The sequence below is a fragment of the Equus asinus genome, chromosome 20 (genome assembly GCF_041296235.1).
Source record: "Equus asinus isolate D_3611 breed Donkey chromosome 20, EquAss-T2T_v2, whole genome shotgun sequence".
NCBI classification, from domain to species: domain Eukaryota; kingdom Metazoa; phylum Chordata; class Mammalia; order Perissodactyla; family Equidae; genus Equus; species Equus asinus.
The window spans coordinates 22727317-22749772 of record NC_091809.1 but is presented as its reverse complement, the minus strand read 5'-3'; the positions used below and the strand labels follow the sequence as shown (position 1 = coordinate 22749772).

At 60.6% G+C, this 22456-nt stretch overlaps 2 protein-coding genes across 7 annotated transcripts; one reads left to right on the top strand and one right to left on the bottom strand.

The window, feature by feature from the left end:
- Window positions 1-39: 39 nt before the first annotated feature.
- PRKCSH (PRKCSH beta subunit of glucosidase II) lies at window positions 40-14091 on the bottom strand. 4 transcript variants are annotated; one of them, XM_044752493.2, is made up of 18 exons: window positions 13963-14091; window positions 13483-13634; window positions 13180-13296; window positions 12622-12717; window positions 12470-12527; window positions 11477-11594; window positions 9894-10023; window positions 4170-4254; window positions 3273-3351; window positions 2585-2671; window positions 2132-2314; window positions 1967-2063; window positions 1508-1577; window positions 1186-1275; window positions 938-1012; window positions 748-847; window positions 499-662; window positions 40-369 (listed from the first exon to the last, which is right to left on the bottom strand). In XM_044752493.2, exons 2-17 carry the CDS (start codon window positions 13556-13558, stop codon window positions 516-518), a joined length of 1608 nt encoding a protein of 535 aa, XP_044608428.2. In that variant the 5' UTR covers window positions 13559-13634; window positions 13963-14091; the 3' UTR covers window positions 40-369; window positions 499-515. The 4 variants fall into 4 exon arrangements, with proteins under 4 accessions (XP_044608428.2, XP_014720968.3, XP_044608429.2 ...); XM_014865482.3 differs by having other exon boundaries at window positions 1967-2033; XM_044752494.2 differs by having other exon boundaries at window positions 13959-14089.
- A 394-nt stretch (window positions 14092-14485) lies between these two features.
- On the top strand, window positions 14486-22162 carry ODAD3 (outer dynein arm docking complex subunit 3). 3 transcript variants are annotated; one of them, XM_044752492.2, is made up of 13 exons: window positions 14486-14866; window positions 15897-16018; window positions 16137-16214; window positions 17278-17448; window positions 17535-17636; window positions 17735-17860; window positions 18071-18193; window positions 18722-18874; window positions 19800-19960; window positions 20045-20270; window positions 20948-21103; window positions 21548-21632; window positions 21803-22158. In XM_044752492.2, the coding sequence occupies exons 1-13, from the start codon at window positions 14626-14628 to the stop codon at window positions 21916-21918; spliced, it is 1860 nt and encodes a 619-aa protein (XP_044608427.1). In that variant the 5' UTR covers window positions 14486-14625; the 3' UTR covers window positions 21919-22158. The 3 variants fall into 3 exon arrangements, with proteins under 3 accessions (XP_044608427.1, XP_070348185.1, XP_070348186.1); XM_070492084.1 differs by having other exon boundaries at window positions 17278-17439; window positions 21803-22157; XM_070492085.1 differs by lacking the exon at window positions 16137-16214 and having other exon boundaries at window positions 21803-22162.
- The last annotated feature ends 294 nt before the right edge of the window (window positions 22163-22456 follow it).

The window sequence follows — 22456 nt, the reverse complement described above, 5'->3', positions numbered from 1 at the left end:
CTATTTCACACCCGAGCAAGGCAAGGCAGACACAGATCAGTGGGGGGGGATCATGTTTATTGTTTTGAGGTCACAGGTCAAGTGATTTGTCCCCACAGGATGGGAGGCAGATGCCCTGGGCAGGGGTGGGGTGGGGTGGGGGGAGCCACCAAGGTGGGGACCCAGGGAGGGCGAGCTCCCTTATATTCATCTTTGGAGGCGGCTGGGGCCTGGGAATGTGGCTCTGTGCCCCCAGCCCCCGAGAGCAGGACAGAGCCCCCCACGGTTTCTGCGCCCCTGGGGAGGGTGAGGAGACCCAGAGGGACAGCCCTTGGTCCACGGACGGAGGGGTGGGTGGCACCGCCGGAGCTGCTTCCACGCTTTGAGGTTCTGGGGCCGAGGAAAGACCAGATGAGAAAGATGGAGACGGAGGAGACAGGCGGAGGAGACAGGCGGGTCTGCCTGCCTCAGACTCCGCGGGGCCCCCAGGGCCGGGCAGGACCCCGCCTCCAGGCCCACCTCTGCGCCGGGCAGGCCTAGAGTTCGTCGTGGTCCCCTTCGGCGGGTACTTCGGGCGGCGGCTCCGGGCAGGCGGCCGGCGTCATCAGCTCCATCAGGTACTCACAGCGACTGGGCTCCGTGGTGCTTGTCACCACTGTCTCCTTCCCGCACAGCAGGCGCACCTGGCCGGGCGGTGGGCAGCCAGGGGCTCAGTGGGCTGGCAGGCACCGGCGTCCCCCCTCGCCCCCCTGCCCGCTAGGCACTCACGGTGGTGGAGCGGTTGGGGCCCTGCCAGCACCCCGTGCCCTGTTCGTACTTCATGGCGCTGAACTTGTCGTGCTCGGGGCCGGCCCACGAGCCCCAGGTGCTGCAGGAGAGGGGGACTTAGGGGGACCGGCGAGGAAGGTGTGTGGGGGGGGCGTGCTGTGGGCAGAGGGCCCGGCCTAAGCCCACTCACCCGAGGTTGGTGGGGGAGCCGCCGAGCTTGGGTTTCTGTGACACCATCTTGAAGGGGCAGAGCCGGTAGATGTACCTGTCACGGGAAGGGGCTGGTGGGCGGGGGCCACGGGACCCCAGCCTCCTGGGTGGCCCCACCCATCGGGGGCTCACAGGTATCTCCAACTCCACTGACTGCCTGCACAGCTGCCACCCTCCCAGGCCCCCCCAGCGCCCCGCTCGCCCGCCCGCCTGCCCATAGGGACGCACTCATTGGTGGCCAGCTCGTAGCACTGGCTGTACAAGTAGGCGAACTCCCCGTCAGGGCCAAAATCGAATGAAATCTCCTGCTCCAGGTTCCTGGAAGGGGAGGCCGAGCGGGTCAGGGGAGCCGGGGACGCCCCCGCCCGGCTGGGGACACCGAGGGAAGACCCGCGCCAGGGATGGAGGGACACGTGCAGGCTGGGCTCCTCGCCCCTGGGGACCCTCCCTGCAGCAGCCACTGCCACCTCCCCACGTTGCCTGGGCGACTCCTGGGTGCCGCCTCCTCTGGGGCCAGCAGCAGGCGGGGTGGGGCAGGGCGCCAGGTTACCTGATGGACTCCTCCATCTCCCTCAAGGACCGCTCGGCCTCCTCGAACTTGTTGCGGGCCTCCTGGGCGGCTGGGGGGTGGGGCGGGGCAGGTCAGAGGGGCCCCCACTGCCATCCAGGAAGATGGACATGCCCGCTCCCCCTGGCCCCCTGGCTCTGGGCAAAGACGGTGCCCTGCCAGCTGCAGGGCAGACCCCACCCCACTGCCCAGGCTCTCAGCTCCCCAGGGAGCGGGCCCAGGGCTCCCAGGGCCCAGCTGGCTCCTGGCCCGCCTGCTGGGGTGGCACAAACAAGTGGCAGCCCGTGAGGAGGCGGGAGGGCCCCTGGGGCTGGGGGGTGGCGCTGGCTTCCCCAGGCCCTCACCACCCCCTCCAGGATGCCCAAACCCCCGGCTCGCTCAGGGTCCCTCCTTGGGCCCGGGGTCTGGGCAGGGTCCGCTCCCTCCCCGGCCGGGCCTCACCGTCGATGAAGGCCTGTGTCTGCTCATCATAGGGTGGCATCTTGTCCTCCTCGCCGGGGCTGGCGGTCTGTGGGGGCACCAGTGGGGGCGGGGGCTCCTGGGGGAGGGGCACATCAGCGAGGGACCCCACCCCACCGCGCGTCCCCTTCTCCTCCAAACACGCACCTTGGGCTGCTCGCCCTGCCCCTGGGTCTCCTCCTCTTCCTCCTCCTCCTCCTCCTCTTCCGTCTCCTCTTCCTCCTCCTCCTCCTCCTCGTCCTCTGAGGGTGGTGAGGCCACGGGGGACTGCTCCTCCTTGGGCTCCGGCAGGTCAGGAGCAGAAGGCACTGGCGGCTCGGTGGACAGTGCCTGACGGGCACGTGGGGGATCAGTGCCGTGGACCCAGGGTCCACCCCCAGCCTGGGCTCGAGCCCATCACCCAAGGGGCAGCCTCCATGTCCCCACCCCTTACTGCAGGGAGGGAGGCTCCGACAGCTGGGGGTGGGGGGGCCTCTACAGAGGGAGCCGGGGGCGCCCAGCTGGCCAGGGTGGCCCAGTGCCAGAACTGGAGGCAGCTCCTCTGGGAGGTGCGGCGGGTGGGGCACAGGGCCCCACCCCCGTCCCCTGGCCCGCACTGACCTCGGACCGGTACTTGTCCCGGATGGCAGCCCAGACACGGTCGTAGAAGGCAGTGGAGTCCGTCGGTGCGTCTCCCCCGAGGAGGGCCTGTGTGTGGGTCAGGGCAGTGTCGGAGCGGGGCCTCCACGGGCCCCCTGAGCCCCTGGCTGGCTAGACAGGAGCCTGAGGCCGAGGTGCCAGGCACCAGCGTCCCTGCGGGCCCACAGCCAGGCCGGGTGAGGCACAGTGGCCAGAAGGGGGCAGCATGGGCCTGCAGGACAGAGGTGGGGCTGGAGGGACAGAGACAGAGAGGGAGAAGGAGAACCCAGGACCAGAGCTGCCAGGCCGTCAGAGGGAGGACAGGCCAAGGACGGCCAGGGAGGGATGGACAGAGGGACCAAGGAGCAGGTACCCAGGAGCCAGAGGCCAGCAGGTGAGGAGGGTGAACTGGGGACACACACTTGGGGGAGCAAAAGAGGAATGTGGGTGCGAAACCCGGCTCTGTCCTTACCAGACACTTGTGGCACCTGCATGACCCCACCCTGTCCCAAACGGCAGGGAGAAGCCAGCCACCCCAGCAGCCCTGGCCGGGGCCCACGGGGAGCCTTCCGTGGTAGCAGTCCACAGCCGGCCTGTCCCCTGCCCCCCATCCCCAAGGCCACCTGGGGCAATCCTTCTAGAAGTCTTAGGCCAAGGGGCAGGGGGGTACCTGGGCCTCCCCTTCTGACAGCGCCCCGTCCCCATCCGTGTCCAGCTCCGGGTGGGTCTGCAGCTCGGCCGCCGAGACCCTGCAGGGGAGCAGGCAGAGGCTGGAGGGGTGAGGCCCACTGGCTCCCAGCCAGCCGCCCGCTCCCCCCGCCAGGGTCCCCCCAAAACTTGGTGGCAGGAAGGTGGGAGAAGGGGGGCTCTGGGGACCCCCGCCCCCAGGAGGAGCAGGTCCCAGCTGCCCAGTCGCCCGGCTGCTCCCCTCCCAAGGTCTCCACAAACCCTGAAGGGGCTCAAAGGAGGGAGAGAGACAGGGGTGGGGTCAGGAGACCCCTGGACCCTCCCTGTGTCCCCCAAGATCCCGTCTCCTCCCGCCCACCCACTCCCACTTCCTTCCACCCTTAGAACCCAATGCACTGAAACTGCCCTCTGCCTGGCGCCCCCCCACCCAGCAAAGCCCAAATAGGCATAGTGGCCCGGGCACCACATCCTGTCCCCTACCTGTCACCATCGCCAACTGAGGAATGGCCTGCCCTGCCCATGCTGCCCCTGGGTCCCTCTGAGCACCCTCAGCTCTCACCACCCCACACCTCCCACCGGGTGCCTGCCCAGCCTCCACCAAGCCACGAGCCTGGGGCCAGCCAGCAAGTGCAGGGGCACAGCGGGGTTCAAAGCCAGGGCTGGCTTTCTCCCCAGTGTCCCAGGCCACAGAGGAAGCTTGGGAAAAGCAGTGGGATGGCTTGTCACCTCGCCCACATCCTCCCCCTACACGTGAGTAAGCCGAGCTCACTCAGAAGGGCTTGGGACCAGCTCAGGCCCCCTGGCCAGGAGGGTCCTCTGGCTGGCTTCTGAAGGGGGGGTGGGAGGAGGGACCCCGGCCCACGGCCGCGCGGGCACTCACGTCCCGTCCATGTCGTCGTCCAGCTCCTGGAAAGCGTTGGCCGCCAGCTCCTGCTCGCGCTGGGCCCTGGAGGCGGCCTGCTGCTCTGTGGAGGGGCAGCTCCGTCACCCTCCGCCCTGCCCGTGGGTTCCTGCCGCCCCCACCCTGTCTGCCCAAAAACCCCGCGGGGCCCTCTGTTGGGCACGGGGGCCCTGAGTCAGGCCACTGTGGGGACAGACTGGGGGCGGGAGCCAGGCAATGACGAGGCCCAGCCAGGGGAGGGGAGAGGCGGTGGTGAGAAGTGCCCGATTGTGGGGAGATTCTGAAAGGGGCGCTGAGGGGGTCTCATGATGGCTCAGGTGCGGGGGTCAAGGTCACTCCTGGGACTTTCAGTTTGAACAAGCAGGGACAGGCAGAGAGCACGTGAGGGACAGGCAGGGGACCGTGCATTAGATCTGAGAGGCCCCCACGGGAAGAGCAAGCACCTGCCGGGCTCACTCTCCCACCTGAAGGAGACCAGGGGACGGACACTAGGGGCGGGGGTGGCTGGGCAAGGGGGGCCTTCCTGGGGCTCCAGGGGAGGGTCTCAGGCGAACGGGGGCCACTGCACTGAGGGAACTGATGGTCCTGCCTCTGCCTGCCTTATCCCCACCTAGCCCAGGGGAGGGGAAACAGCCACCAGTGCAGCTCCAATGATTAAGCTCCTACTGTATACCAAGCCTCAGCTCTGCCCTCTAAAACAGGACCAAGTGTGACAAGTGGTGTGTCCTCTGACACATCATGGGTCACCCCAGGAGATCCCACAATGCGCTAGCTGACCCGGCTGACACTGTCACTCTCCCAGATGGAGGTGTGAGGCTCAGCCCCTCTTCACCCAGCTGTCCATCAGCCTCCGGAGCCCTCGCTCGTCCCTGTCACCCTTTGGGAATCTGGGTCAAAGTGTGGTGCACTGCCTCCGATTCAGCCAACTCCAGACTGAGGACGTGCGCTAAGGGAAACCGGGCACCAGTCTGCCCAGGCCCATGCACAGGGATGCTTCCCCAAACGAGGCAAAACAGAAGCAAAGATGAGAGGAGTGAATTCATTTCCTGAAACGTGGCCTGGCCACAAAGCACCAAGAACCCAGCACCAAAGGTGAGTGATAGAAAAGGAGAAAATGTATGTAAGTTAAGTCAGAAAGGGCCAACCCTCTAATACATAATGTGCACTTAGAAATGATGAAGATAGCAAACACCTGATAGAAAAAATGGTCATTGGAGAAAATAAATCCTGCAAGGGTCACACAATGGAACACACAGAGCTGTTAAAAGAATTGGTGTCCTGACACACGCTACCACGTGGATGAACCTCAAAAAGTGATGCTCAGTGCAAGAAGGCAGAGAGAAAAGGCCACATAACGTATGGTCCCATTTATATGAAATGCCCAGAACAGGCAAATCCAGAGAGACAGGAAGCAGATGAGTGGGCGCCAGGGGCTGGGGGAGGGGGCACGGGGATAGACGGCTTAATGGGCATGGGATTCCCTTTTCGGGGGATGGGAACGTTCTGGAACTAGACAGTGGTGCTGGCAACACGACACTGTGGATGTACTTAATGCTACTGAATTGTACGCTTTAAAATGGCTGAAATGGTAACTTGTATATGTTATAGACATTTTATCACAGTAAGAGAGAAATTAAAGATCAAAAATAAAAAGGAAACCAAGTACCCACTGATACAGCACCACAGTCATACAGCATATAGGCCAGTGCCGTCGTCCAATAGAATTTTCCACAACGATGGACACGGTCTACACCTGTGCTGTCCAAAAGGACAGCCACCGGCTACACGTGGCCACTGAAATGGCCACAGAGCTGGTGAGAGCTGCGTCTCTGTCTGGGACAGGCAAGAAAAGTCTAAAAGCTTTCAGATCTCTTGCATAGAGGTTACCCTGGAGAAAAAGACTCTCCCTACTTTATTACTTTCTAGACATTTATAAAAAAAAATCTTTTTCAGAGAGAACACGGAAATCAGATGGAATATTTAAAATCGGATGAAAACTGGGAAGAAATGGAGCAGAGGACTCCCAGTCTTCTTTCAAGGCCCCAAGTCACACCCTACGTCTCTTGTGCCCCTGATGATCTGGCCTGGGGACTCAAACCACCCTTGAAAGTCTGAGCTGGGTGACCCTAAGGTCTTGGCCCTGGATGCGTCTGATCTGGGCACTAGCTACTCACTCCAAAACTCAGGAGGGGAGAGCACAGCAGGAAGACGGGAACGGGGAAGGGGGGCAATCCTTTCCAGCAAAACCCCCACTGGTCTACAATACACCTCCTCCATCCCCCTTGGGGCCTGCCAGAGTTGATCCCACCTCCTGCCTCTAGGGATGGGCCTGTGACCCAGGCCTGGCCAATCAGAGTGTGCACTGTACCCCCTCGCCGCAGGGATTAGTTCTTGGATGGCCACATGACCTGGGACGAGCCAATGGGAGCCTTCCCTGGGACTTGTGCTGAGGCTCATGGGAAAGTGGTACCCTCTACCCACTGGGGCTGCTGAGCCAGGAAAGAAGCTAGGCTGCCTGGGGTCGTGCTGGCACAGGTGGGCAGAGCCTACCCAGGAAGGAAGCCCAGAGAGGAGCCAGAGCCCAGAGGTGGAGGGAGGACTCCCACAGGGCACTGTGCAAGGCAGGAACAGACGGGTGACTTGAGCCTGTGGTTAAGGGACCAGGTGTGCAACAGGAGAGAGCTACGCATCAATCTAGCTTTGCTGTGTGATACTGGGCAATCAGTGGCCTCTCTGGCCTCAGTTTCAACTGTGAAATGGGGTTATGTCCGGGTGCACTTCATGGGGAGAGGGAGGGGTGATAAGATGATGCAGATGAAACAACTTCCTGGTGCTCTGGAAGGCCCACAGTCAGTGTGGAAGAAACTACCAGTCTTTTTTTTTTCTTTTCTTTTTTTGGTGGGGAAGATTGGCCCTGAGGTAACATCTATTGCCAATCTTCCCTTTTTTTTCCCCTTTCCCCAAAGCCCCAGAACATAACTGTATATCGTAGGTCCTTCTAGCCCTTTCTATGTGGGACCCCGCCACAGCATGGCTTGATGAGCAGTGCGTAGGTCCATGCCCAGGATCTGAACTGGCAAACTCCAGGCTGCCGAAGCAGAGCACATAAACTTAACCACTATGCTACTGGGCCAGCCCCCGCTACCGATGTCTTTATCAGGGGTTGACAAACTTCTTCTGTGAAAGGTCCCATGATAAATATTTGGGGCTTTGCAGGCCATAAGGTCTCTGTTGGAATCACTCAACTCTACAGTTGTATCACAAAAGCAGCCATAAACCATTATCTAAAAAATGGGCATGACTGTGTCAATAAAACTTTATTGATAAAGCAGACGGCGGGCCAGATCAGACCTGTGGGCTGCAGTTGGCCCAAGGGCCGTAGTTTGCCAACCCCTGGTCTCTGTGTTTGTTTAATTCTGGCAGCCTCAGGAGGCTGGCTGTCACTCAGAGGAGCGAAGGAAGCTTGGGGCATGAGGGGGTGACCTGGAGAGCCTGGGGTCCCTGTGGGACATCTACAGGCAGGTACATTCAGGTACAGCTGGGGTTCCAGGCAGGGAACCAAAGAAGAAAGAAGACAGAGATCAGGGTCCCAGCCCCAAAGAGGCCGCCCAGTGGGGTCTTGGGCCCACGAGCAGATGGATTAGAGTGGGGGCCGCCAGGAGAAAGGGCAGGAAGACCCCTGCATGGGGCAGTGGCTTCCACAAAGGACGTGGAGAAAAAGTTCACAGACCTAAGAAAGGGGCCGGGGGAAATCCAGGCCTCAGAAACCCAGCGAACAAGGAGGGTCAGGACGTCGGGCTCCACCAGCACGGAGAAGAGGCTGTCCCGCAGCCCAGCCCTGGAGGGGAAGGCGGAGCTTGAGGACAGCCGTTCCAGACTGAGCAGCTCTCTGCTCACCTGCCCCAGGCCCGGGGAGGGCGGGCATAGCCAGCTGCAGTCGGCCTTCAGCCGGCATCCAGCATGTGCCCACCTCTCTCCACCTCCACGGCTCCCACCCCAGTCCCAGCCTCCTCCTCTGTTGCCTGGACCAGTGCAGGGAGCTCCTCTCTGGTTTCCCAGCTCCTGTTCCTCCTCTGCTAGAATCCTCTATGGCTCCCACCTTACACAGAGCAAAAGCCCAAGTCCACCCCGTGGTCCCTAAGGCCCTGCACGGCCTGCCCCATGGGCACCCACTCTAGTCTGCCCACCCCAACTCTCCTCGCTCACTCCCTCCAGCCCCATGGCCTCCTTGCTGGTCCTTAAAAACCAGGTGTGCGGCTGCCTCAGGGCCTTTGCACCTGTCCCTTCTGCCTGGCTCGCTCACTCCCTCCCTCCCCCTGCAGGCAGGGGGCTTTCTCCATCTTGTTCAGTGCTGTATTGGTGGCACCTGGGGTGTGCCTGGCACACCCCAGGTGCTCATGGGTGAATGACTTAATTACTGGTTATGAGAAATCAGGGAGAGCCAGTTGGCAGAGGGAGGGAGGGAAGGAAGGATGCAGAAGCCCAGAGAGATGGAGGAGATCAATAGTGTGGCCTCGGGGGAGCTGCCCAGTCCTGGTTACCAGCCAGGCAAGCAGCTGGGGGCCACACCTCCAATGCTCCCAGCAACGCTATGTACCTTAACTAGTGTGGAGTGGGTTTCCGCCGACATCCCCTTCCCCTGCTGCTGCCACGGCATGTCCCCCCACGCAGCAGACTGGGAATGAGGACTGAGGTTTCAGATTCCCCATGAGAGCTGATCTCCCAACAGCCAGAAAATGCTGGACACAGCGTATAACACCATCTTAAAACCAGGCAGGGGCTGGCCCAGTGGTGTGGTGGTAAAGTGTGCACGCTCCACTTCGGTAGCCTAGGGTTTGGGGGTTCGGATCCTGGACGCGGACCTACACACTGCTCACCAAGCCATGCTGAGGTGGCGTCCCACACAGAAGAACCAGAAGGACCTACAACTAGGATATACAACTATGTACTGGGGCTTTGGGGAGGAAAAAAAGAAGATTGGCAACAGATGTTAGCTCAGGGCCAATCTTCCTCACCAAAAACCATACCTTTAAAAAAAAAGAAAAGCAACCAAGGCAACAGGAATTGTGGGGGCAAAGAGGAACTCAGGAAGGAAAGAGAGCAGAAGCTGCCTTTGCCCAGAGGGACTTGGCCGATCCTGGCAAATGTGGATGAGAACTTGAGAGGCAAGAGAGATAGAAATTGAAGTCCCAGGTAGGGGCATTCATAACAGACCCTCCCCAGTAACTAAGCCAGGACCCCCAGCGGCGATCCCCACAGGGACAGGCTGGACCAGAAATCGCCCAGCCTCTGCTTGGATCTCACGCTACCCGAGAGGCTGGAGGAACCTCAGCCTGAATTTGGATTTGTGGGATCCCCGAATGGTAGTGCTGCCACACACTGGCAGAAAGAAAGGCCCCTCCTCTCGAGAGAAGGACGTCTTGTCCTAGGCTGCCAATCATTTCTATAAATGACTGTCACATATGATGACCGACACACACTCGAAGATAACTAGGCACCCGAGAGCTGAGGCATCACAATCAAAAGTTGGCGGAATATCAAATTATTATGTCATATACCTGAAATTAATAAATGTTGTATGTGAACTACAAAAAAAAAAAGTTGGCGGAGACAACAGACAACAGATAACGGGCAAGCGTCTCCTGGGCCCACGCTCTTTCCGGCCAGGAGCCAAGGGTGAGGGATGGCCAGCCCACCACGTACCTTCCCACAGCTTCCGGTGCTGGTCCTTGGCCTCCTTCTCTGGCTTCTCGGCCTCCTCCTTCACCGTCCGCAGCATCTCTACCTGGTCCTCCAGGGATTTCTTTCCGTCCTGTAGCTCAGTGAGCTTTTTCTGGGTGGGCAGAAAGCAAAGGGCCAGCTCTCCCTCTGTTCTGTCCCCTCCCCACCTCTACTCCACAGGGTGGCTATGGGATTGTCCAGAACACACACCTCCCTGGGTGTCCTCCTGGCTGTGGTTCCCCACAGCCCACTGGAGGGAAACCCAAACCCCTCCATGTAGCCCCCCAGGCCCAGAGTGACCAGGCCCTGCCCACCTCCCCAGCCCCATGTGCCCTATCACTCTCTTAAACTCCAGGATCCAACTGCCCTCACATTCAGACCCCCAACACTCTCTGCCCCCAGTTCTTCACACATGCTTTCCTTCTCTCTGGAACACTCTGCCTGGCTAACTCTGAATTACCCGAAAGATTTTAGTTTTCATACAGGCCTCCTCCTCCAGGAAGTCTTCCCTGCTTCTTGCCACCAAGACGGGCAGGGGGAAGTGGACTGGGCAAGAGTCTCCTGTAGGCCTCACAGCCCCAAATGTCCCTTTTCTCAAAAGCCCTGGGTGTCACTTTGTCTCTCTGTCCCTCACGCTAGAAGATGTGCCCTTGAGGTAGTTCCAGGGCCCCTTCCAGCCTCATGCCCAGCGCATGGCACATCCTCGGGCTCTATGGATAATTCAGGAAGGAACGAGTGTGTTGGGCAGGCTCCAGCCTAGGGATGCAACCCCAGGCTGTAGGGTCTTAGGCCCAGCCCCCACTGGATCACTTTCCTTCCAAGACTGTGGCTGCCACCTCAGCCTGGCCTGCTTCCAGAATCCTTCTAGCTCTCACGAGGGCAAAGGTCACTTGAAGCAAACCTTATCACATGCGCCACCCCCCCCCCATGCTATCCTCTGAATTCAGGAAAGACCTCGCTCACTACCTTCCAAACCCAGGAGGGGCCCCCCTGCCCTGGAAGTTCGGAACAGACCTCAGTAGCCAGGCCATGGGGGTGGAAGAGAAAGACCTGGAACCTTCCCTGGGCAGAAAAACAGCTGGAGCCCTTGCTCAGTGGCTCAGGCAGGAGCCCAGGGGCAGCTCAGAGGACTGTGACCCATCAGACAGCCAAGGGGGCAGCAAGCAGGGGTGGGGTGAGGGAGAGACACACCCCTGGGGACACATACTCCTCCACCCCTCCCCCACTCGCTGCACCTGGCACTGTCCTGAGTCCTCCCCCAGGACCAGGAAGTCACACAGTCATGGGCCCCAGCTTCCAGACAACAGAACGGCAGAACTGGGATGCGTCCCTCTCATTCTAGAAGGGAGCAGAGCTCCTCTGAGCCTACTTCAGTCTGCTCTGGTCGACAGCCATGCTGGTGACAGCTTTCCCCAAAACTAAACGCCCAGTGGACAAATGAGTAAACTGAGGCACAGATAGTCACTGGCCCCGGGACACCACTGGCAAGAAGCAAACGTGAACCCAGCCAGGCCTCGCCAGCCCCGTCCTCCAGATGGTCCTGGGTCAGCCCCCGGGCCCCTCACCTGCTTCTCCTCCCGGGCCTTCTTCCAGTCCTCAATAAGGATCTTCTTCAGGCGGAAGCCCTCGCGGGTAACCTCTGCCATCTGCTGTAGGGTCTCTCTCTCCTTCTGGCCCTTCTCTCTGGGGGGACACACAGGAACCACCAGCGGGCACTGAGGGCCCCCCAGGTCTGCCTCCTCCAGGAGGGCTCGACTCACCTGTTCCCACCACCCCTCGCACTGGGAAAGATAAAGAGCACTTCCTCCCCGCCACCTCCCCGCCGCTCTCTTGGTCTCAGAGCCCCTCATCGCTGTCCTCAGGAGGAGGGACAGCGGGCAGGTTTCTCCCATCCTCGGGGTCAAGGGAGGGACTCGGGAATGCTGGGATATGGGGCTGGAAGTCGGCTCCCAAGAAAGAAAAGAGAGACAAGTAGAGAAGTCAAGACCCACAGACAACAAGGCAATCGGGCCAGTAAGTGTGTCATGCTTGAGCCACTCTCTACTTAAAAGATCTCAGATCTGGAGAGTTTCCCCAAGTATGGCGATTTTTTGCTTCTTTGCAAACAAATCTGGCCCTACCACCGGCCATCAACTCACAGGAGTCGAGGGCAGCTGTGCCTTTAGATGCCACAGTTCCCACCACTCCCTACTGCCTCCTACTCAGCCCATTTCTGTTTAGATGGCCTGCCTGTGCGCGTTTCAGTTCTCAGGTCCTGTAGCAAAGCATAGCAATGAAAAGCACAGAGTATCGAGTTTGACCAACCTGAATTCGAGTCCCCGCTCTGCTAGCTCCGAGCTATGCGAGCCTGGGGAAGTCACTTTCCTGGCTAAACTTGAGTTTGCTCAGCTACTGAATAGGGAAACAACCACACCTGTTTCCGAAGGGATACTGGTGCTGCAGCGTTCATAAGGTGCCTAGCACAGAGCGAGGACTTGATAGACAAAAGCAGAAAAGAGAGGGGGCCTGACTGACCACGAAGGGCAAGGCCAGGTCCTGGGGTCGGTGTCCCCACGTACTTGCAAGTGTTCTCACAGACGATCCCGCTGTTGTACTCGTCTGTGCCATCACAGCAGTCTGAGGGCAGAAGGGGGCGCGCGATCAGACCCAGAGGTCCCTCCTCCTTCTCCCCACCACCTGTTTCCCCAAGCGCGGGCGCCATCGCATTCACCACAGACTCCGTCGTTGACCCATCTGGAGGAGATGTACAGGGGCTTGTAGCCAGCGTTAGCACAGTGGAAGCTGCCGTTGGGACAGGCGGCCGTGCCTGTGAGGAAGAAGGGAGGGAGGCGGTGTGTGCTCAGGACATGGCTGCAAACTTGGGACCCGAAACAGAAACTTCCAGAGCTCCCTCCTGCCTGTCCCCATCGAGGCCCTACGAACAGGGACCCACCAGCTCCTCCCTCCCTGGCCTTCACCTCTGTTTCTGTCTCCCTTTCAGCCCCACATCCTCTCCCACCTCCAGGTGTTGGCACATGCTGGCCCCTCCACTGGCAGAACCCCTCGATTGGCGGAGACCTCACCTCCCGACCCCAGGCTGGGTGGGGGTCTCTCTGGGCTCCCACAGTGCTTGCGACTCTCCTCACCAACCCACCCATCACTCACTTCTGTGCCTGCTTTCCCCGGACTCCAAAGGGAGCCACGTGAGGGCAGGACCTGGCACTCACCAGGTGCTCGAGAAATGTACCATGAATGAATGAATGAATGAATGAACGGAGAAAAAGCTCACCTGGCTCGTCGGAGCCATCCTTGCAGTCACAGTAGTCATCGTTGACCTGATCAAAAGGGATAGTGGCCGAGCCATCCAGGCAAGTGAAAGGCTTGGTCTCGTCGTAGAAGTGATGGTCTGGGCAGGGGGACAAGGGGCCCAGGTCATTCTCCAACGAATGGCACCTCTGCCCCCACCCACCAGCTGAGCATTGGCATCTTCCCTACCCAGAGGTGGGGAAACTGAGGCAGAAGGCTGTAAGTGCCTGTCCTGGGTGCCAAAGTCAGGCCCGCCCACACCCCAGTCCCACCTCGGCGGACTCACAGGTGAGGGAGACGCCCCGGGGCCGCTTGACCTCCACGGCCCAGCACACGGGCAGCAGCAGCAGCAACAGTAACATCTCGCCTGAGGCTCGGAGGCCGGAAACGGGTTCGGTGGGAGGAAGCAGGTGCGGGGAGAAACGCTGGGCCCCCACGCTGCGGCGAGAAGGGGCGCCAATCAGGGCAAAGGGCTACTTCCAGCCAAAGGAAGGCACCTCTTCCTCCTTCGCTTCCGGGCAATCAGGGCTCACTCTGCTTCCCATTTGGGGAGGGGTCTCCCCAATCCTGCCCAGTGGAGGGGAGTCCCACTCTGCTCCTATCAATGGCGGGGATCTCAAAAGTTCCGCTCCCTATGGGGGTGAGCCAGCCAATTCCCGCCAATAGGCCGAAGGGGTTAACAGTCTCCCCCTCTCCCGACGCACACCCTCCGGCTGCCCGCCATAGGAAAGTGGGACGCCCTCCCACCCGTTAGTTCATCACCTACACGCGGCCGGGGCAAAGGTCAAGATCCACCGCGCCCCCCCGGCCCAGCAGCAATCGGTGCCTCCTGCAGCCAGAAAGCGGAACTGTGTGGATGCGTCACTTCCGGCACCGCGCTGCGCGCCCGGAACGGCGGGTCAGGGACGCCATGTTGGGAGTGGCAAGTAGAGTTGTGCAGGAAGCGGGGCGGCCATCTTGGATGGGACTGTGAAGCCTTACAGGGATAGTTCTGAAGGTTCGCGCTTAATGGCGGCGCAAGGGGCCTCCATCTTGGGAGTGGCGAGTTCTGCATCCAGAAAAGAAAGTTCCTGAAAAATGCCCCCGAACCCCCGGCGGGGTGGGGGAGGAAATGGGATGGCCACGTGAGCCAAAGTACCCTCTCCCGCACCATCCTGCTGAGCGGTCTGCTCCGCCCCCTGTTGGGACCGCCCACCCTCGCAGGGTCAGCCAATGAGAGCGGTGGTGTGGAACGCGGGAGGTTTCCATGGGAGCGCTGGAGGGAGGCGGGGGAGGAGGTTACCTAGCAACCGGGAGATGCTGCGAGGCCCCGCCAAGCGGTCGGAAAGTGCATTCCCGGAGTCCGAGGAACCCGAGCTGACGGATCCCGGACAGGGGCTATTCCTAGTCGCCCCTGTAACTCCCAGGGGCCCTCGGCCCCAACCCAATCATGACGTCTCCTCTGTGCTGGGCGGCCACTGCCAACGTCCAACCTGTTCAGGACCAGGTTGCAACCACCTCCAAGGTCAAGGGGAGTCAGGCTCAGGCCAACCAACGTCACCCCCGAGGCAAGAGTGCGGCACAGGCCTGGCCCCCACTCCATTCCAAGTCGAGATCCCTCCACGCCATCGGAGGGAAGGCCGCTGTGCAGATGCAGGTGGCCGAGTTACAAAGGAAGATACAACTGTTAGGTAAGATGGCTCCAGAGGGTAAGGAAGGGTCAAGAATCAAGAGTGCCCGCCCAGCCCGTTGACCACACAAAGTGTGACAAGGGCGTTTCACCGGCATTCATCCAGGTGGCCAGTTTCTGGAGGCAAAGAGTCCTACTTGTTCATGGTTTTCCTCATCTCTCATAAAACTTTTTCTGGGCTCAGAACCAACTGGACTGTATTTCCTACTTTTGTGTAGTTTCAAGTCTTCTCCCGTGCATGGCGTGGTGAAGAACATAGATTCTGGAGCCAGATTTTCTGGATTCAAACTGCCCTGGACCTGCCCCTGCGTATACTAATTGTTTGATCTTGGGGAATTAAGAGTAACCTAATTATTCTGTTTCTCCATCCATAAAATGGGGATAGTAACAGTATTACCCCATAGGAAGCTGAAATGTGTCAAGGGCTTAGAACAGTGCCTGGCACATGGTCAAGCAATATAAAGTGTAAAGCAGTGGTTCTCAATGGAAGAGCGCTTTTTTGTTCCCCAGGGGACATTTGGCAATGTCTGAAGACATTTTTGGTTGTCACATTGTCAAGGGAGTGCTACTGGCTTCTAGTGGGTAGAGGCCAGAGATGCTGCTCAGCATTCGACAATGCCCAGAACAGCTCACCACAGCAAATAATTATCCATCCTAAATGTCAGTCATGCCAAGGTTGAGAAATCCAGATGTGAACCATTATTATTATTGTTGTTTTATTATTATTAGGAGGTAATCTTGCATAGTGGTTGAGAGTATGGGCTCAGGAGTCAGACTGCTTATGGCCTCAAACATTCTAATAAGCCTGAGCCTCAGTCTTCTCATCCGTAAAATGGGTATGACATGGATCTGGATATGCACCTATTGGCATTTGGTATTTGATACCTGGAAAATTCTTGGTCCAGCATCCAACACAAAATAAATGCTCAAAATGAAGTATTGTTAGAATATTAAGTTGATGATTACCAAAAGGCCTTTCCTCTGGGAAGTCCCTCCCTCCTCCGGTGACACTCTGCTTGGTCATCTGCCAGAGGGTGACAGGAAGGCCTTTTATGAGAGCACCCAGTGGAACATGAAGAAGAATCAGGAGACCATCAACCAGCTGCGCGATGAGATCAGGGTGCTGCAGCTACAGCTGACGGACCTGCTCCAGGTGAGGGTGCAGAGGCAGGGAAGAGGTTCCAAGGGACGGGGGCAGCATCCCAGAGGCAGGACGCCACCTCGAGTAGAGGTGGCCTGAGTGAGTGCGGACTGAGCCCTTCTCCTTGCAGGGAGATGAGAAATTGGTCCAGGCAGTGATTCGGGGGTGGAAGTCAGAGAAGCCGTACCTGAAGAACAAGACAGGCCAGGTTTGCTGTGTCCCCACTCCACTGACCATGCCCCTTCATTTCCAGTGGGGGGAGGTCCCCTTCCCACTGGACTCCCTGCCTCCCGTCTCACTCTCTCCAATCCTTTCTCCACATCAGCTGCCATTCATTTATTCACTCAATTAATCTTTATCACGCACTGATGGTGTGCCTGGCATGGTATGAGATGATGGGGACCATGCAGTGAAAAAACAAAGTCCCCTCATATCATAGTGGAGAAAACAGACCAAACCCCCTACAAACAACAAATATAGAAACAAAGTGATTTCCAGTAGTGACAAGAAAAACAAGTAAAATAAAACAGAATGACTTACTATAGATGTATGGGGACAGGGGTTTGCACTTAGATTGGTGGTGGGGGACAGCAAAGACGCCTCTCTCTAAGAAGGTGATATTTGAGCTGAGAATGGAACAGGCAGGAGATGATCTGAGGAGAAGCGCCCCAGACAGATGGAACAGCAAGTGCAAAGTCCCTGGGGTAGGAAGGAGCATAGAGTGTTAGAGACACGGAGAGGCTAGTGTGGTGGGATGGGGGTGAGTGAGGGGGTTCCGTAGGAGGTGAGGTCAAGGAGGCCAGCAAGGGCTGAATCTTGCAGCAGGCTTTGCTGGCCACGATGAAGGGTGTGGATTTTGTACTAAGAATCTGAGAAGTGGAAAATGGACTGTGAGGAAGCAAGAGTGGGAGCCCGGAGGAGGTCATCCAGGTGAAAGATGGTGTTGGCCGCACCGAAAAGTGGTAGAAGAAAGAAGAAAGAGGTATCTCCGGGGGAACCTTTGAAATAGAGCAGAGGATTGCTAAGAAATTGGATGTAGGCAGGAGAGGAAAAGAGAAGATGACAACGACATCAAGGTTTTGGACTTGACCCCTGGGAGGATGGAGCTGCCAGGAGCTGAGATGGGGAATATTCCAGAAGGGCAGGTTTGGGGAAGGATCAAGTGCTCAATTTTGGACACCATGGCTTGGAGGTGCTTATGGAGACATCTGGAAGGCAAATAAATGGATATGGCCGTGGCGATGAGCCTGCCCTTGCTCGCCTCCCTCCAGCAGGCCCTGGAGTACCTGGACCACCGGGTGAGCGAGAAGGTGAAGCAGCTGAATGCTCTGCGGCACCAGGTGGGGCTGCGGCAGAAGTGGCTGGAGGAGCTGCAACTGCAGCACAGCCTGCGCGAGCTGGAGATGGCCGAGATGCAAGACAGCAACACGGAGGTGGCCAAGGTGGCGCCAGTGAGGTCTGGGGGCGCTCGGTCCTGGGGGAGGGATTGCAGGGGGAGAGGACTCAGCCCAGCCTGGCGTCCCTCTAGACCATGCGGAACCTGGAGAACCGCCTGGAGAAGGCCCGGATGAAGGCAGAGGAGGCGGAGCACATCACCAGCGTGTACCTGCAGCTCAAGGCCTATCTCCAGGTAGGGCCCAGGACAGCTTGCGGGGCGGGGAGGCAAGTGGGAGGGGCAGCCAGGCCAGGAACGGAGGTCACAGGCCTGCCCCACCTCCCACGTCCCAGGAGGAGAGCCTTCACTTGGAGAACCGGCTGGACTCCGTGGAGGCCGAGGTGGTGAGGACCAAACACGAGGTGGAGGAACTGCAGGTGGTGAATCAAGAGGCGCTCAACGCCAGGGACATCGCCAAGGTGCCAGCCCGCCGGCCCCTGGGGGTCCTGCCCAGCCACCCTGGTCCCCTGGCCCCAGAATCTGAACCCTAGCTGTCCCCGAGCCCCGCCATCTATCTCCCAGGATCCTACAGCCTGGCCCAGCTGCCCAGAGTTGGGCCCGCGGCTCCGGCCCTGAGCCACGGTAGGTGCCAGCCAGCCCCGCTGTTCCCCTGCCCGCCCGCCCTTCAGAACCAGCTGCAGTCTCTGGAGGAGACAGTGTTCCGAGAACGCAGGAAGCGCGAGCGCAACTTAACTGAGTGCAAGAAACGAGCGGAGGAGAAGAAACTGCAGAACGAGCGCATGGAGCGCAAGGTGGGCACCCAGGGGTGAGGGGCCCCAGCTGTGCCCCGCGGGGTCCTGGCCACGCCCCCACGTTGGCACGCATCTTAGACCCTGCCGCACCCCTGACTTTTCTCCTGACTCCGCCTCCACCGTCTCTGGATGCCAAGGTGCCTCCCACTTCCCTGACCCCGCCCCCCATCTGACCGTCCTACTGGAGGAGTCTCCAGCCCTCCTCTTACTCACTGGTTGGTCCGCATCCTTCCGCACCTGACTCAGCCCCGCCCCCATCCGCATCTGACCCCGCCTATAGCCCGCCCCTAACCCATAGGCCCCGCCCCTCTCTGTTGACCCCGCCCCTCTGCACTGCCTGTGAGGCCGAGCAGCCTTGATTCCTGATTCCTGACTCCCGCCTGGGTGCCTGTCCCTGGCCCCAAGCCTTTGCCCCGGCTCCCAGGCCAGGCCCCACCCCCTCCTCGACCCCCCTCCCGCTACCCCTCCCTGGCCTCCGTCTTAAGCCCTTATCCCGGAGCTGACCTCCTGACCTCAACCCACGAGCAGTCCCAGCGCGAGCACGTGCTGCTGCAGTCGGAAGATGTGACCCACGACAGCCTGCACGTCAAGCAGCAGGAGCTGCTGCAGCGCTGGAGCATGTACCAGATGGAGGTGCTCTTCGGCAAGGTCAAGGACGCCACCGGCGTGGCCGAAACGCACGTGAGTGCTGCCCACAGCCCTCTCCGCTCCAGACGCGCGCGAGCCGCCCGCCCCGAAGCCAACACATCCAGCCTCCCCTTTCTCCCAGGTTGGCTCCTCAGCACACAAACCTACGCTCTTCTTAAAAGACAGCTCCTCCCACCCAAAACCTCCTCCAGATACTGCCCCGTTTCTCTGCTGCCCCTCCCAGCAAAACCCACGCGCGCTGTCTACACTCGCCACCATTCTCTCTCCTGTTCGCTCTGATGCGGGCACTGACTTCTTTGGCAGTGAGCTGTGCCAGAACCGGGAGTTTTGTCTGTCCTCTCCTGTGTCTCCAGCGCCTGTAACATGGCCTGGGGCCCAGGAGACTGTCCCGTGCCACCCTCAGACTCTGGCAAGCTGGACCTCTGCCTTGCAGCGTTTTCCTAGACATTTTCTAAGACCCTTATGTCCTCCGCTTGCAAACACTGATCCCACTGGACTCTAGTCCAGTTTCTCCCCTTTGGGACTCCCCAACCTGTGACCTCTCCCATGGGTGGCGCTGGGGACTTCTGGGTCTCGGACCTACGTGGTCATCTGGGACACTGGGGCTGGGCGCCTTTCCAGAAATAGGCCCGGTGGGCGGATCACTCACGGGATTGGGCGAGATTCACTGCCAGAATGTCGCTGGCACGTTCGTTCTGGAAAGCAGCGATGCCTCCTGGTACCTTGCCCCGCAAGCTGATGTTGGCTCATTCACATTCCTTATATAGACAAGGAAGGGCCCGCAAAAATGGTTTGTCGGGACTGCAGACCTTTGAGGCATCCCAGAGTCCCTAAACATCGCTGGGCCGAAGCCACCAGCTTAGGCCACCTGTCTTGTGTGCCCGGGGGAAGGGGAAGACGAGGCGTGCACCCGTGCCTCGCCAGGCCCCGGCTCTGACTGAGGCTGGGTGGCCCGCAGGCGGTGGTGCGGCGGTTTCTGGCGCAAGGTGAAACCTTCACGCAGTTGGAGACGCTCAAGAGCGAAAATGAGCAGACGCTGATGAGGCTGAAGCAAGAGAAGCAGCGGCTGCAGCGGGAGCTCGAAGACCTCAAGTACTCAGGGGAGGCCACGCTGGTGAGGTGAGGCCCGGGTGAGGCCCGAGGGCGAGAGTGGGGGTTGCGGGGTGGGTGGCGCTCCCACGGCGGCCTCCCCACTCCCTGCAGCGAGCAGAAGCTGCTAGCCGAGTTGCAGGGGCGCCTCCAGGCGGAGGAGCAGCGGCGCACGGAGGCCCGAGAGCAGCTGGAGCGTGCGCTGCGGGCGATGCAGACCACCAAGGAGGGCCTGGAGCACCTGGCAGGCAAGCTGCACCAGGTCTCAGTGGCTGGCCCCGCCCGGGAGGGAGCCCCGCCCCCAACTTCCCAGGACCCAAGAGGAGGCGCAGCCACCCAGGTGAGGTTCCCACCTTGTAGCCCATTCAAGGGAACCCACGCCGGGGCATCAGAGGCCTGCCTGCAGGGGAAGCCCCAACCCACGTCCCTAGGGGAACCCCGTTATCCTGTCCCGTGGGAAGGTCCCGCCTTGCCCCCTCTAAAACCTCAGAGACTCCCCTCCAATCTTGGAGCGGCCCGAGACAGAAGCCCCACCCATCCCGCAGCAGAGTCCCATTTCTTCAGAAGCCTGTCCCCCCAAAGGCTTCTCTCGAGTTATTATCCCCCCCACGAAAAGACTTCCTCCCATCGCTGCTCTTAGAGGCTTTGCCCTCATAGGCGTGGCCCCTGCTGGGTGCCCCTCAGCTCAAAGCTCCACCCCCGGGTGGAGTCTGTCCTAGAGAACCCGCCCCTGCTGGGTGCCCCTCAGCTCAAAGCCCCGCCCCCGGGTGGAGTCTGTCCTAGAGGACCCGCCCCTGCTGGGTGCCCCTCAGCTCAAAGCCCCGCCCCCGGGTGGAGTCTGTCCTAGAGGACCCGCCCCTGCTGGGTGCCCCTCAGCTCAAAGCTCCGCCCCTGGGTGGAGTCTGTCCTAGAGGACCCGCCCCTGCTGGGTGCCCCTCAGCTCAAAGCCCCGCCCCCGGGTGGAGCCTGCCCCGGAGGCCCCGCCCCCGGCCGACCTGACTCTGCCCCCGACCGCAGGAGGCCGGCCGCTCCGCGGGAAGGGAGCTGGACCCCAAGGCGCCTGACTATCTGCAGAACCTGCTGGGCCTCGTGGAGGAGAAGCTGCTGAAGTTGCAGGGGCAACTCCAGAGCCACGAGGTGCCGGAGATGCTGCGCCACATCGCCAACCGCGAGGTGCCCGAGCCGCCAGGACTGAGGCGGAAAACCGAGGAGCCGGGGGCAACCCTCGGAAGACTGGGGGTGGGGGGGCCGGGGGGCCGGGAATGGGCCTCAGGGACAACAGGTGAGGTTTGAGGAGCCAGGGACGAGCCAGGTGAGCTTCCAGAGTGTCCTCTGGATACTATTGGGCTCGGGGGATGAGGGTCTCGAGAGGCCAAGGGGTGGGGCCTAGAGACCAGGGGCGGGTCTCGGGGGAGGACAAGGAGATGGGGCCGGGTATCAGGGTGCGCGCCGAGAAAGGGTGACGCGAACGGGCCCGAGAAAAACTCAGCTGGAGGAGTGGGCAGCCGTGCGTGTGGACTCAGGTGTATCTCGGAGCGGGATGGGCAGGAGGGGAACTCGGCTTCCTGCAGTCCAGGCCCCGCCCTCACTCTTCTCTCTCGCCCCCCCCCCCCCCAGTTCTACTCCAGCCTAGAGGGAAAGCTGCCCTTGTACAACACCCGCATCTCCCTGCCGCTCACCAGGCCCAAGGACAAGTTCTTCGGTCAGTGCGGGCAGGAGAAAGGGGCGGAGCTGGGGGCCCAAGCCGAGCATCCGGAGGTGGTCCGAGGCCGGGCCATGGGCCCAGGTGGGGGTGGGGTGGGGTGGTAAAGGCTAGGAAGAGACAATCGAGCCAGAGGTGGGAACCTGGATCCCCCCCATCGCCCTTCGCAGACGAAGAGGAGAGTGAGGACGAAGACGACGGCATGGTGACCCGCGCGGCGCTCAAGATGCGTTCCCAGAAATTCATCGAAACCCACAACAGGCGCAATCGCTCGCGGAGGTCCTAGACTCGCCCTGGCGCCCACCTGGCGTCTCCCGGCCCCTGCGGAGTCCTCGAGCCCTCTGGGCCCAGCCGCCGGCCCACCGGGCCCCTTCAAGGGCTGAACGCGCCGGCACAAGGGAGCGGAGCGGGCCGGCGGCGCCCGGAGCAGAGACGGGGGCTGGGCCGCCGGACGTTCCCACAGTAAATCTCCCCAGGCGGGTCCGCGCCGGCCTCCGAATCGCGCAATAAATGTCACCGACCAGCCCCCTGGGTATTCGCCTCTGCTTGATCCGGCTCCGCCCCAAAGACGCTGCCCCTCAAACCCAGTGCCGCAGACCCAGACCCCTCCGACCGGGGCAGTGACGACCGCCATCAGCTGGGGACACATGGGGCTCTCCCTGCCCCTCCAGAGAAATGGGACGGACATACCCCCACCCCTGGGGCGGATCAGCCCTCCCCGTCTAAGGACAGGGGACTGTCCGCCTGGGGACGCAGACCTGCCCCCACTTAGCTATGCACACTAGCTCCCCCACACCTGGGGACACAGCAAAGAGCCCTCCCCT